The 14,798-nt window shown below is 37.7% G+C and overlaps 5 protein-coding genes across 5 annotated transcripts; 4 read left to right on the top strand and 1 right to left on the bottom strand.

Annotated features, from left to right (window-relative positions):
• Positions 1–238: 238 nt before the first annotated feature.
• BRETT_001171 (uncharacterized protein) lies at positions 239–6,196 on the top strand (the record flags this gene model as incomplete). The annotated part of the gene is made up of 1 exon (XM_041279727.1): positions 239–6,196. The coding sequence occupies one exon, from the start codon at positions 239–241 to the stop codon at positions 6,194–6,196; it is 5,958 nt and encodes a 1,985-aa protein (XP_041137941.1).
• Positions 6,197–6,640: 444 nt separating this feature from the next.
• BRETT_001170 (uncharacterized protein) lies at positions 6,641–9,385 on the top strand (the record flags this gene model as incomplete). Its single annotated transcript, XM_041279726.1, has 1 exon — positions 6,641–9,385. One exon carries the CDS (start codon positions 6,641–6,643, stop codon positions 9,383–9,385), a length of 2,745 nt encoding a protein of 914 aa, XP_041137940.1.
• Positions 9,386–9,462: 77 nt separating this feature from the next.
• BRETT_001169 (uncharacterized protein) lies at positions 9,463–10,476 on the bottom strand (the record flags this gene model as incomplete). The annotated part of the gene is made up of 1 exon (XM_041279725.1): positions 9,463–10,476. One exon carries the CDS (start codon positions 10,474–10,476, stop codon positions 9,463–9,465), a length of 1,014 nt encoding a protein of 337 aa, XP_041137939.1.
• Positions 10,477–10,911: 435 nt separating this feature from the next.
• BRETT_001168 (uncharacterized protein) lies at positions 10,912–11,475 on the top strand (the record flags this gene model as incomplete). Its single annotated transcript, XM_041279724.1, has 3 exons — positions 10,912–10,940; positions 11,086–11,128; positions 11,212–11,475. 3 exons carry the CDS (start codon positions 10,912–10,914, stop codon positions 11,473–11,475), a joined length of 336 nt encoding a protein of 111 aa, XP_041137938.1.
• Positions 11,476–11,934: 459 nt separating this feature from the next.
• On the top strand, positions 11,935–14,787 carry BRETT_001167 (uncharacterized protein; the record flags this gene model as incomplete). The annotated part of the gene is made up of 1 exon (XM_041279723.1): positions 11,935–14,787. The coding sequence occupies one exon, from the start codon at positions 11,935–11,937 to the stop codon at positions 14,785–14,787; it is 2,853 nt and encodes a 950-aa protein (XP_041137937.1).
• Positions 14,788–14,798: the final 11 nt, after the last annotated feature.

The following is a 14,798-nucleotide window of genomic DNA, read 5'->3' as shown; positions in this document are numbered from 1 at the left end:
ATGCGATATTCTTAACTGAGAACGAATCCGTAGAATTAGCTGTCATCTCGGAATTTGAAATGTATATAATTTTTTTTTCCCCTCAATTCAAGAAATTTCAATTTTCTCCAGGCACAACACAACACAGGAAAGCCATGCACGATAGTCATCAATTCAAACGCTTTACATTTTCAATCCAGCGTGGATAATAAACTTGTGACAAGACATAATTAGCGGCAGAAAATAGCCATCGGATAGGATGGAGCTTCTTCAAAACTTTGTGAGCACGCAATCTGCTACAGAAGGGGAGGTGAATGACTCAATCACCACTATTGTAGATCGACTTTCACACTCTACTCTCATCTCTGATAGAAGAAGTGCAATCCTTTCTTTGAAAAGTTTCAGTCGTCAATATCGGGAGATTGTCATTGCTAAAGGTTTGAAATGCTTGGTCTCAAATTTAAGTCGGGATTCAATGGATAATGACGTGGTTAAAGCTACCCTTGAAACTCTACTTATTCTTTTCATTCGTGGCGAAGGAGATGAAGATGTAAGTCGAAATTGGATCAGTGAACAGGCAAGGCAGAAGAATGGCAAGTATCCATCTCCAACATTTTTAAAAAATAAAGTTAAGGCAGATCAATTCTCACTTTGGATTGCAGACGAGTTTACACAGTCTGTCGATAACATTGAGTTATTACTTGACTTTTTAGAAATTGATGATATGCACATTAGAATTTACACATTGCAACTATTACAGGCTTTATGTACGACCCGTGCTACTCGAACAAAGGAACTGATTATGAAGATTCCAACTGCCGTATCAAAGCTTTGCTCTGCTTTAGATGAGACATACGAACCCATTCGTAACGAGGCCATTCTCCTTTTAATGGCTATTGTAAAAGATAACTTCAACATCCAGAAATTGGTTGTATTTGAAAACACTTTCGACAAACTATACCGCATTATTGAGGACGAAGGAGGGGTTATGGGGAACATCATTGTACAAGATTGCCTAACCTTAATCAACAATCTTCTTAGCTACAATACGGTGAATCAGAAATATTTTTTAGAAACAAACTGCATTGCTAATCTTTCAAGACTTATAAGTCAGCCCCTTTCTTTTGGTCAGGCGGAAAAAACCGTGTGGAATCCTCAAAGATTACAGAACGTATTAACGGCGTTGGCTACTTGCAGGCTTTTTGTTCCAGAAGATACCAATAATATTGAAAAGGCACAGACTATTTTAGATCGATCGAACTTAATGCTTTCGGCTTTACAACTAGCATTTGGGTTGAATATGCCTACAGAGATCAGGGTTGCCTCATTGCTGGTCACTGCGGATATTATTCGGGGTAACAATCCCATTCAGGCCAAATTTAGTATGATCGATGTACCATATTTAGACCCGGGTCTACCAAATACCGCTCAAAAATATGAAGATCCTCTCCCGGTGCTTTATGCTTTATTGAACTGGTGCTTATACGTGAATTCTGTTCATTTTTTTGATCTAAGGGTTGCTTCAAGCACGACACTAAAAGCTTACTTCAAAAATAACGACGCCGCAAAAATTACGTTTCTCAGAGAGCAAATACATATTTTTGCAAAGATAAACGGATATTCTAGGAAAAAATTCAAAGAAGTTGATGGTGCTATGACGATGGGTCAAGTTCAATCAGAGGCAAAAGAAGAAAACGATGCAGAAGTAATCCATACAGAAGATACAACCTCGAAAATGGGGGATGTCGTTCTTGCTGCGGAAACTGACAATGCATCTTCAAGCAGTAACAGTGAACCATCGTCAGGATTGTCCGGAAGTTCAACATCCTTGAAAGTAGAACATGAAAGGGAACAGGATGGCTCTGAAAGTATTGAAGAGAAGAATACATCGGATAACTTAGATAGTAGTGATGAAGATGACGGAGATTATAGAACAGATGGAAATATAATTCAGGAACTTGTATTTGTGGGTAAGGAAGCGGAATTAAATCCATATAAAATTTGGTTTTCAGCAGATCTTTTGATTTATTTGTTGCATGAATTTGAGCAAGGTAAAAAACTTATGATGGCTGTCACAATTGGTAACGACGAGGCCGACGAAGATTTAGTCAATATTTTAGATGCAATTGGTCAGGCATTATGCCTATGTCTTAAATTTTCAGACCCTCGTATACCTATATCATATACCATGCTTCTGGTTTGCTGGATATGGGAAGATTATGAAGCGGTTGATATATGTTTATCAGATGCATCAATATTGGATCAGCTGTTGTCATTTTTAATTGACAACTCTCAAGAAGACACATTAATTATGTGTACCGTTTCAATACTTTTAGGTGTTTTGTATGAATTTTCGAGGCCCGATTCTCCAATACCCAGGTCCAAATTATTTACCATTCTTAACAACAGAATTGGATCAAATTCATTTAGTCTTAAGATACAGCAATTTATGCTACTTCCGCAGGTGAAAACATTCGATGCATTATCGTATTCAAAGGAAAGGGATGAAACTGGTTTACCTGAAGTTTTCTTTACGCCAATATTCATATTCTTGGTCAAAGACAATTACTACAGGATTAAGGGTTCATTTGGGAGAGATCCATCCATCATTCCTGAACGAAGATTAAACTTTGAGGCATATGAAAAGGTGCGAATAAGATTCAATAAAACTGCACAAGAATTTGATGATCTTAAAAAGCTTTCGGCTGATATCAGTAGGAAACAGAATGAAGAAAAGGCAAAGCTTGAAGGGCAGCTCCAAAAAGTTACTTTGGACTATGAGCATTCTTTAAGAGATCTTGATTTGGTCAGGAAATCACGGGAGCAGTTATCTGAGGAATTTGAAAGTACAAAAAATGAAACATTGAGATTGAAAGCATTGGAAAACCAGCTAAGGACTGAAATTACGGATATATCATCAAGGTTGGATAATGCATCAAGTGAACTTTATAATCTAAAGAGCGAAAACTTTAAGATGACAGCAAAATTAAAGCAAGTTACAGAGCAGAAAGGAAAAGCGGAAGATGGGATAAACAAAATGAATAGAGCTTTGATGGACTTGACGAGACAGAAGAGTGCGGATTTGAAGAAAACCAAAGAATTGGAAGAATCTCTCTCCAATACGAGACAGCAGATGGAATCACTTAAGAAGAACTTTCAAGGTTCGGCTTCCGAAAAGGATAACGAAATTGCTCTGCTAAAGTCCAAAATTAATGCGTTGAAATCGGAACAAGAAGCCTCAACAACAAGTTATAATTCGCTTAGCAAATCATTACATGAAACTTCTGACAGGTTAAAAGGATCAGAGGAAAAGGTTACAAACTTGTTGGGTAAGATTCATCAAGCAGCATCCTTGATCGAATCATTAAAGGAGGAGAATGATTCGTTGAAGGAGAAAGTTAAAAGCCAATCAGCCTTGATATTAAGAGGCGAGGAGGAGAAAAATTCGTGGAAGAGCAAGTCTGATGAACTGTCAAAGAAAGTTGATTCTCTACAGGACGAGCTCACATCTACATTTGAAGAGTTTTCTACTCTTCAGGAGAGTTCAACAAAGGAAGTGGATACATTAAACTCAGAAATTACTTCATTTAAGGCGGAGATAAGTGGATTAAGAGAAGAGAAAACTACGCTGGAGAAAAAAGTTGAGGTCTTAAGCTCAAAAATCGACGAAAGAGAGGAAGCAATGCAAAAAACAGCTTCAGATCAGGAGACAACAATAAAAGAGATGAAAAATAATCATACTTCCACAATTTCCAAACTGAACTCAGAGATAAAGGAAAAGGATACAGAGATTCAAAAATTAACAGAGAGATTGAAGGACGGCGAGAAGAAAAGTTTAAAGACTACGGATGACCTTGACAACAAAAGTAAAGAGAATATACTTTTACATCAAAAACAGATTGAACTTGAAAATAAAATAAAAGATTATAATTCTGCAATTGAGAAGAAGAAAGGAGAATCAGAGAAATCCATAAATGCGTTGCAATCTAAAATTGGCGTGCTTAAGAAACAGGTCGAAGAGAACCGACAGAACTCTGAAAAGGAGTTAGAGGAGAAAAGCGCTTTACTTTTGGAAAAGGAAGGCATATTATCAGATTTAAAGGAAGAATTGAAAGAATGTACCGCAAAATTCGAAAGTAGTAAGTCGGAGATTGATTCTCTCAACCGTCATATCAAGGATCTTGAATCTGGTCAAAAAGTTCAAATATTTAAGTTGCTGGCACAAGTGGAAGAAGGCAAAAAGGAGTTTGAAAAGAAGCAAGAATCTGTATTGAATAGTCAGAAGGAGTGGAAGAATCGTTGCGATACCAAGGATGCGCACATTAAGGAGATGAAAATCGAGATTGCAAGTATGCAGAAGACAGGTAAAGATCAGGGGGAAAAGATAGAGGCTCTTAAAAAAAAGTGTGAAGATGCACTATCCGAGAAGACTAAGTCAACTAAAAAGCTTCTTGAACAAGTTGTTGCGCTCAAGAAGAATGCGGAAGTTGATAAAATTAAAATTAAGAATCAGGAAGAAAAATTCAATGACTTACTGATTCAGAAGAAAGAACAAGCTGAAAAATTGAGGACAGATCTTTTTAATTTGAAGCAAACCATAAAGGATGGTGATAAAGGAACAAGTGACCTACAAAAGGAACTCGAAGAAACTAGACGGAAACTGCAGGAGAACTCCAAGTTCTTTAAAAAACAACTTTTCGATAAAGATGAATTATTGGCAAAGCACAAGGAAGAACTCAGGGTACAGTCAACTAAACTTGAAACAATTTCAAAAAATGAGGATGAAATTGTTCAATTAAAGGAGAATATTTCCTCCAACAAGATGGCTCTTGACAAAAGCAAACTTTTAATAGAACAACTTAAGAAAGAAAATAAGTCGTTAAAGGCTATTGAAATAAGGAATGGCGAACTTCAAAAATCGTTAGAAATGAAAGAAAAGGAAATTTCCAAAAGTGACGAAAAGGTGAAATCTCTTGAGAAGGCAAAGGAAAAGCTTGAACAATGCTCTGGCAAGGAACTAGCAGGGCTTCAGAATGCAATAAGTTCACTTGAGGAGAATTTGAAAATTAGCAAAGAGGAGAACGCTGCTTTGAAAAATGATGATTCAGAAAGAGCAAAGGAATTTGAAAAATTGAGGCAAATGCTGAAGGAAAGGGAGGAATCGTGTAAAAAGGTATCGAAAGAGAACTCTATGTTTCAAGAAAGACTTAAAAGTGAAACAGAAAAGCATAGACAAGAAAACGAGAAATTTGCAGAGGAACTTCGAGCCAGAAAGAAAGTGCTTACGAAAGTACAATCAGAAAGCGAGAAATTACACTCTGACCTTTCAGATTTAAAGAGTTCGTATTCTACCGAAATTTCAAAGTTGAAAAAAGAAATTCAAGAATTGGAGACACGTACTGTGGCAAGAAAGGATGAGCTAAAAGAATTGAAGGATGAAAATGCCTCAGTTAAGGAGAAGCTTAATACTATTAAATCTCAAAGGAAAGAGGAAGCCGCAAAAATGACGGATTTTTCCAATAAGATGGAGGAATTTAAGAAAGACAACTTGGAGGCTACAGAGAAACTTAAGAAGGATGTATCAGATGGAAAGGCTCTTGCTTCGCAGTTGGAAACAAAACTTAAAGATGCGGAGAAGTCTAATGGCATTGCATATGAAGTCAGGGATAAAGTGAAGGAAGAATTGAACTCCACGACTAATATGCTATCAGAAAGAAAAGAGGCATATAATAAATTATCGGAGGAGAAGCACGAAGCAGATTTAAAACTTGAAACACAAGCCGAACAGTTGAAGACTTTAAAGTTGAAAAGTAAGCAAAGTGATGCTACAAAAGCCAAGGTTGACAAGACTTTAAAAAATGCACAAAGTAGACTAGATATGGAAACCGAAGAGAACCGAAAGATAAAAGAGCAGATTAAGCAACTCCAATCTGATCTTGAGAAAGAGAAAAAGAAGAATAAAGGACCATCTCAAGATGATTTCGATGATATGCTAATGCTTTTAGATGCAATGGATAAGAAAAACTTGAAAATGAAGAAGAGACTTCGTGAATTGGGCGAAACAGTTTTAAGTGATGATGATGATGATGATGATGATGATGATGATGATGATGATGATGATGATGATGATGATGATGATGATGATGATGATGATGATGATAATGAGGGGGAAGAGGATGATGGGGAAGAGGAGAATGGGAACGATATGGTAGAATAATAGATTTGATATATTAGACAAAGTGAATAATCAACCATGCCAACGTTTAAAAACACTGGTTAAGAATAATACATATCACTGAAAATTTTAATTATATGTAGTTACAGAATAACAATTCGGGATAATTTTTTTCGTACTGAAATAGATGGTATTGCTTTCGGGCTTATTTTCACGAATTAGGAAGGCTGTGCAAGACGAAAAAGGTATCTACCCCACATTTTATTTATTTGACATATGCATCATTGCTTTAACGTACCTTACTGAAAGAAGATGCGGGGAACTATTTTTAATTCTACTTCAGCACATGTGAATTGAGTGAAGTTCTACAGGCAAACAAAATACTATAAATATTATATATTTCCGACCTTTTCGTTTTGTCTTCGGTCCCTGTAACTATTTAGAAACACATTTCAACAGAAGTATTGAAAAACTTCAACTCCGCGAATGGAAATATCAAACAAGATTACGTTTAAAAACCAAGTGGTTATAATTACAGGTGCTGGGGGTGGCCTTGGAAAGCAATACGCCTTAAATTTTGCAGAAAGGGGTGCAAAAGTTGTGGTCAATGACTTAGGAGGTAGTCTTCAGGGAAAGGGCAATTCTACAAAAAGTGCGGATGTAGTTGTTAATGAAATTCGCAGCAGAGGAGGAATTGCAGTGGCTAACTATGATAATATCGTCACAAACCCAGAGGGCATTTTAAGGACAGCAATTGACAACTTCGGTACAGTACATATTTTAATAAATAATGCAGGAATCTTGAAGGATGCGAGCTTCAAGAAGATGACTGAAAAGCAGTTCAGGGACGTTTTGGATGTTCATCTTAATGGCTCATATAAATTGACTAAGGCTTGCTGGTCTTTCTTTCGCAATCAGAAATATGGCAGAGTTATTATGACAGCTTCACCTGCAGGTCTTTATGGAAATTTTGGACAGGCAAATTATTCTGCAGCAAAGCTTGGAATGGTTGGCTTAGGAGAGACTCTAGCGAAAGAGGGCATCAAATACAATATCAAGGTTAATATTATTGCCCCGTTGGCAAAGTCAAGAATGACCGAAACGATAATGCCCCCGGACATATTAAAAAAGCTTTCTCCCGAAAAAATATGTCCTCTTGTTCTTACTTTAGCTTCTAATAGTTGCCCTAGTTCTGGTAATATCTACGAAGTTGCAGCAGGCCTATACGCTCAGATTCGTTGGGAACGCAGTCATGGCACATATCTAAAGCCAGATTCCAGTCTCACACCGGAGGCTATTCTTTTTAAACTGCCAGAAGTAATTGACTTTACCAACGAAAAGCCACAACATCCAACTCAGTTAAGTAACTACAATGACATTTGGTCAAAGACGAGCATACTATCTAGCAACAATCAAGGGGACATGAAAATCCAATCGTTGCATAACAAAGTGGTTATAATCACTGGTGCAGGGTCTGGATTAGGGAGATCGCATGCATTACTTTTCGCAAAGTATGGTGCAAAAGTTGTTGTCAATGACTTTAAAGATCCGTACACTGTTGTGGAAGAAATCAACAAGGCTGGGGGAATTGCAATTCCGGCTAAATTCGATGTCTATAGTGAAGCGGATAAAATAGTTCAGTTAGCGGTCAAATCATATGGAACAGTTCATGTTCTAGTTAATAACGCCGGAATTCTTCGCGATCGTTCATTCCTGAAGATGAACAATGATGAGTGGAATGCTGTAATGAATATTCATTTGCTGGCAACATTTAGACTATGCAAGAATGTCTGGCCCTTATTTATGAAGCAAGGAGGTGGCTTTATTGTGAATACAACATCTACCTCTGGTATTTATGGCAATTTTGGTCAGGCAAACTATGCTGCAGCCAAGGCGGCAATCTTGGGATTCACGAGAACGCTAGCTATTGAAGGAAAGAAGCATCACATATTCTGTAATGCAATAGCACCGCATGCTGAAACTGCTATGACAAGAACAATCCTTCAGGGGTCAGAATTAGGCAAATTTTCACCATCCCAAGTGAGCCCCATAGTCGTTTTACTTGCTAGCGAGGAAGCCAAGGGAATAACTGGTGAGCTTTTTGAAATTGGTGCTGGATGGGTTGGTAATACCAGATGGCAACGTGCAAAGGGAGCTGTTAGTCACGAGAAAAACATCCCAGTGGAATTTGTGGTGAATAATTGGAAGGATATTGTTGATTATACCAAGAGTTTCCCCGTGAAAACAGCTCAGGAATCTGCAATGATGATTTTAGATGCAGTGGAAAATGATTCAAAAGACGATGATAGCAGTACCGGAGACGAAGAAGAAGATGATGACGAGGAAGAGGAGAAAGGATCAAAAGCATCTGATAGTTATGAATACAACGAGAAGACTGATATTTTTTACAATTTATCTGTTGGTGCCAAGGCAAACGAGCTTAAATACACCTACGAAAATAGCAGTGACTTCCAAATTATTCCGTCCTTTGGAGTAATTCCATTTATGCATCTTGGAGGTGATGCTTTAGATTTTGGTAATTTGCTCCAAGGATATGACTTCTCAAATCTTCTTCACGGCGAACAATATCTCAAGATTTATAAACATCCAATTCCAACTTCGGGACGTCTCAAGACGGACATGAGGCCAATTGCAGTTCTAAATAAGAATAAAAATGGCAAACACAATGTTCTATTGGTCATTGGATATGATTCGCATGCAGAAGTTGATGGAAGAAAGCAATTAATCTTTACAAATATAGCTTCCTATTTTATTAGGAATTCGCAGTCCAAGGGTTCCAAAGATCACGTTTATTCTAAGATGGAAAATAAATTCTGTGTCGATAAATTCAAGAGCCCTGATAGGAAGCCAGATTTCATTGGTTCATACCAATCAAGTCGGGAGCAGGCTGCTTTGTATAGACTAAATGGAGATATGAATCCATTGCATATTGATCCTACTGTTGCTAGAGGGGCAGGATTTACGAAACCAATTCTTCACGGCCTTTGCACTTTTGGCATTTCATCCAAAATTCTTGTGTCAAAATATGGCCCATTTGAGGAAGCAAAGGTCAGGTTTACACAAGCAGTCTACCCAGGAGAAACTATTGAAGTTATGGCATGGAAAGAAGGTAACGTTGTTATATTTCGTACGAAGGCAGTTGATAGAGATATTGTGGTGATTGACAATGCGGCCGTGAAATTAGTGAATAAGGTTCAGGCTAAATTATAATTGGATGGTGATACCAAAACTTCCCTTGATATATCAATAAATATTTTATACACACATACATGACAAATTGAATACTATTATATACCCTGATCATGATTTATACCACTGGACCATGTCTCGTTAAAATGCTCTCCTAAAAACTTCTGGGAAAATTTAATCAACCTGTCATCGCTTTCATCTTGCTGTCTAGACATGACTAACTTATACTGCTTTAATGCATCTTCAAGCTCGGAAATCGTAGACACCCCAATAACAGTTCTTCCTTGCTTATCAGACCACATACGAATAGCAAACCTTGTTGCTAAATCGGCCAATTCAACATTATACTTGTTTCTCAAAATTCGAGCCAATTCATTACAACGTTCCTTCAACGCAGAAGAGCCTGGATGAAAGTTCCGAGTTTTCTGAGATCTTAGAAGGGACATAGAGAGAATAGAGGCATTGTCAAGAAGTTTTATTCCAGTATCCTGAATAAACTTATCATAATAATTAAGTAACGTAATATTTTGGAGACACATATTTGAATAACTCATCACAATATCCAATGATCCAGTTTCTGGCATATTCCTCACTGACTTCGCAACTTTGTAAAGAAAGTTGACAGGGTAGCCGGAAATGCCCACGTACCTGATTTTTCCTTCCTTCTTAAGCTGCATCAATACTTTTAGTGCAGCGTATATTCCATCAAGCTCTACAAATTCGACGTCATGAAGAAAAACAACATCTAAATATGTAGTATTAAATCTACTCAAGGATCGGGATATTGAATTTCTAATCCAGTTTGGGCTGTAGTCAAACTCGTCTAACTGAATCCTACCAACCTTCGTGCAAAGGTAAAAGTTATCTCTGGTAATAAATTTATCAACGCTTATTAGCTCGACCAAAGCTTCTCCTAAAATAATTTCGGAGGGTCCATAATATGGTGAAGTATCAATTGCATTTATGCCGTTCTGGAATGCTGTAAGCAACAAATTTTTGACGGGCATTGAAGATGGATTATCATTGTACTGCGTGTTGAAAACAGCACCTCCAATAATTAAGGGAGAGATCCCATCCAATGTCCCTTTAACCTTCTGCAACTTTAATGACATTTGAAAAATATTAGCTGAGATTTATCAAGTTGGTATTGATAATCCAGGGATCCTTGTTCACTGTTTGTGTACACAGAGTCCGAGCTGAGCAGATTGTGGTGTGCGCTGCCATAAATCTTCCTTACTGTGTAACAATAAAAAGCACAAAAAAAGAAAAATGAGAGAGAGGAAAAAAATAAATAAATGATTAGGGAGGGGCTACCTATAAGCATTGGCCAGTTTGGATATCAATTACCTTTCTAGTTTTTATCATGAACAAGCTGCCTATGCGATAAAGTACATTTGTCCACGTACCATTTAGAAATCTGCTGACATAAACATCACCAAGTGGTTATAGGTTAGTCAATTACAGATAATTTTCTGCAAGAAATCTATTCGGAATGGCTAAATTTCATAGGTTTCATAAAGAACCGAAATCATACAAGAAGCAACAGGATGATGGACAACCAAAAATACAATTTGAGGTATGCGTTTATTGATAAATATGCTGCTATCAGATGATAAGCAAATGTACTAACCTTTGAAATGTTAAACCGTATACCAGTTAGGTGCAGAAAGAAGACGTGTTACGGTGCGGAAATTCCGTAACATGAAACTTGTGGATATTAGAGAATATTACCAGAAGAATGAAGAATGGCTACCTGGAACAAAAGTAAGTTGATATAAAAGTTCTTGTTTTAAATTCGTCTTGATCAAGTTACTAATTATTCCATCTTTTTCGTTATTTTATTGAAGGGCATTTCCTTGACAGAAGATCAATGGGGAATTCTTGTATCAAAGATAGGTGAGATCAATGAAGCATTACAAGCAATTGATCATAAGGAAGAGGTTGAAAAAAGAAAAGAAGAAGCAAATGCAGGCTCGGAGGAGTCAGATGATTCAGAAGAGGAAGACTTAGAAGGTGTCGAGTTTGAAGATGTTGTTGACGAAAGACCAAAGAAAAGATCTAGAGATGAGAGAAGTAAGAAGTCTAGAAAAAGAAGTAAGCGTTCGGATTGAGTGAAAATGAAGGGTGACCAATGTTAATTTAGCTGTATTTTAATAGGCAATTTATCAAATATTATACGATGGAAGGCTAACTAAATTGTGCAAGGAATTGAAAAGAAATATTCCATTAAGGAGAGGAGGAGCTGTCTACTCTGCTTTATTTAATTAGTACAACAGATGTAAATATATAGCTTGGAAGTAAACTGATCGAATAGTGGCCTGTTTTCCTTTGATACGCAAGCCTAATTTTTTCTGGTGTGAACGGAAAGATAATTAGGGGTGGGCTTTTTATTTTATTTTTTTATTTTTTATTTTTTTTTGACCTCTACGCCGCATCCAACATTTTGAGTAATTGTCACTCCCTCCTTACAACCTTCCTTCTTTTTACTACCAGAAGCTCAATTAGTCGAAAGACATATTCGCAAAGGCATTGATATCGTTTATATGAGAGCTGCAAATAATTAAGCAAATATGTCAGGTAACGGAGATATGGACAAGTCTGTTTCTCCGAATACAAGCAGTAGCTCCACCGCTCTACCCAACAGAAGCAAAGATCTTCGAACTGCGTTGAGTGAAAAGGATAAACTCAATCATTTTAAGGTGAAGGAAGCAACACATAGACAAGCTAATGCTTCTGGAATTTTAGAATCTAAAGCATACAGTAATGAATACCAAGAGCCGCTTACAATGATGTCTGATTCGACTTCCGGGGAAAATAACTCCAGTGACACTACAAGGGATCGTAAAAGATATCATCGGGTTCCATCATATAAAAAGATATCCTCCCCACCTTTAGGTGCAAGAAAGGTATCTAGGAAATTGCCAAATTTTAGAGGTCTTTCTCAAAATACAAGTACGTCGTCTGTGGCGCCTCAAATTGTGTCAGCTAAAAATGTGAGCAGAATCAATGGTCCATTAAACAAAGCAGCGACGAATCGACTACCATATAGAGCTGTAAGGCATAATCTTGATAGTACGGCGGGTGATACTTCATCCGGGTTGGGAAGTACATTATCAAGTCATAGGAATTACGGATCCGCAAGACATTCCGTAGCCACTGGCCAACCGGAAAACGAACTCCCTTCTCAGAGATACCATCCGAGAAGTGGAAGAAATTCACCGCATCCATTTGTTCAGAACTTTCCAGGACCACCAGAATTTTTCGGAGCGACTTCTTCAAAGTATGGATTTCCTCGTAGAAGAGCATATTCGGAGATCAATAGGCCCGTGGAGACCGGATTTAATGATGCCTTATCCGGATTTTATGACAGTGATGAAAGTGACGAGGACATTGACAGCTCAGTCTATATATCTTCAAACCCATCATCAAGGGAAGGTTCAGATGCTTCATCGATCGATGATGTTTGCTTTCCCGTGGAATCGATTGACGATACCGGCAATAAGAAAACATGGCCGGATATTGATGTACTTAATGAATTTGCGCAAGAGGAAGTGCAGAGAATATCGAAGATGCAGAAGGCTGCTTCTGAAATAAGTCCGAATTCATCTGTCAAGGATAATAATAGTGGGGTGAATTTTGACTACCCAATAGTGTCCAATATTGAGCAGGGAGAAGATGCATCCATGGAGCCACTAATCAGGTCAAAGGAGGAGGAAACTGGATTAATCAATGGCCGTCTAAGGCCACCTAGGATTACTCCATGGGATCGAGAACGCCATGATAGCTTTAGAGCAAAGGAGAGTATGCTGGGAAAATTTAGGTTTACATATTTCAGAGAAGACATGCCCGAGACTATACATTCAAAGAATATTTCTGGCCTCATTCACAAAGAAGGTCTGACTTTTGAAGAACTGTTTTCTCCATCGTACTACAGAACAAAGTTGAGAGATGTGTCGAGAGGAAGTACGAGCCCAGAACCTCAAAATAGCTCAAAACTTTCTCATGTAACAACTGCGTCCACAACACCAACGTCTTCTGTTGCTGATTATCCACAGATGGAAAGGCAGTATATTCCACCTTTTTGGTTGGATGTTTGCAATCCTTCAGAAGATGAAATGAAGACACTTTCCAAATCATTTGGAATTCATCCTTTAACAAACGAAGATATCTTTTTGGGTGAGGCTCGGGAAAAAGTTGAACTATTCAAAGACTATTATTTTGTTTGCTTTACATCGTTTGACGTTGCTCAAGAACATCACAGACAAAAAGTGAAGGAGAAGGCCAGAGCGTTGAGTGTTTTAGATGATGCGGATGAGATAAGATCAAAAAATGAAAACTGGTTGACACGGCTCAGGGATCAGTTACATCTGACCCATGGCAGGAGACATGCTTCTAATGATCATAGCTCTTTACGTTCAAGTTCAAAGTCGCTCAAAAGATCAATCAAGTCAACATCATCCAGAAAGCATTTGTCCAGGAAGGATGAGTTGGTTTCATTGAATATGTATGTTGTTGTATTTAGGCATGGGGTTATCACATTCCATTTCAAGCCGACTCCACATCCAGGTAATGTTAGAAGAAGAGCAAGATTACTCAAGGATTATTTGACGATGACGTCCGACTGGATCGGCTACGCTTTGATTGATGATATCACAGATGCATTTGCACCTTTAATTGATAGTATAGAGGTTGAGGTAAACTCAATAGAGGATGAAATTTTAAATATGCAAAGTGGTGATCATTCTGGCAGTGATGATAGCAGTGATGAATCGGACGACGAGGATCGGGTGTGGGTTAGACTCAAGAGAAGAAGTTCAACGATTGGAGTTGGAAATGAATCATTGCGGTCTTTGCCTCGTACACATTCATCAGCCTCTTCTTCGTCATCTTCATCATCATCATCTTCTTCAAGTACAAAAATTATTAGCTGGAAGAGAAAAGGAGACATGTTGCGTAGAATTGGGGAATGCAGAAAAAGAGTCATGTCTTTGATCAGATTATTGGGATCAAAACCAGATGTTATAAAAGGTTTTGCAAAACGATGCAATGAACAATGGGAGATGGCTCCGAAATCCGAGATAGGATTATATCTAGGAGACATTCAAGACCATGTTGTGACTATGCTGCAGTCATTAAATCATTATGAAAAGGTTCTTGCAAGATCCCATTCCAATTATCTCGCTCAAATTAATATTGATATGACGAAGGTGAATAATGATATGAATGATATTCTTGGAAAAATTACAATTCTAGGCTCGATTGTTCTTCCATTGAATGTTGTCACTGGTTTGTGGGGTATGAATTGCTTGGTTCCAGGACAGGATATTGAAAATTTGAATTGGTTCTATGGTATTTTGTGCGGAATGCTTATTTTTTCATTCTTGAGTTACATCTTCGTAAAGAGAGTGAGTGGTATTGTTTGAACGTTGGTTCA

This window comes from Brettanomyces bruxellensis, chromosome 8 (assembly GCF_011074885.1).
Source record: "Brettanomyces bruxellensis chromosome 8, complete sequence".
Classification (NCBI taxonomy): Eukaryota; Fungi; Ascomycota; class Pichiomycetes; order Pichiales; family Pichiaceae; genus Brettanomyces; species Brettanomyces bruxellensis.
Note: the sequence above shows the minus strand (reverse complement) of the source record. Positions and strands in the feature narration are given on the sequence as shown.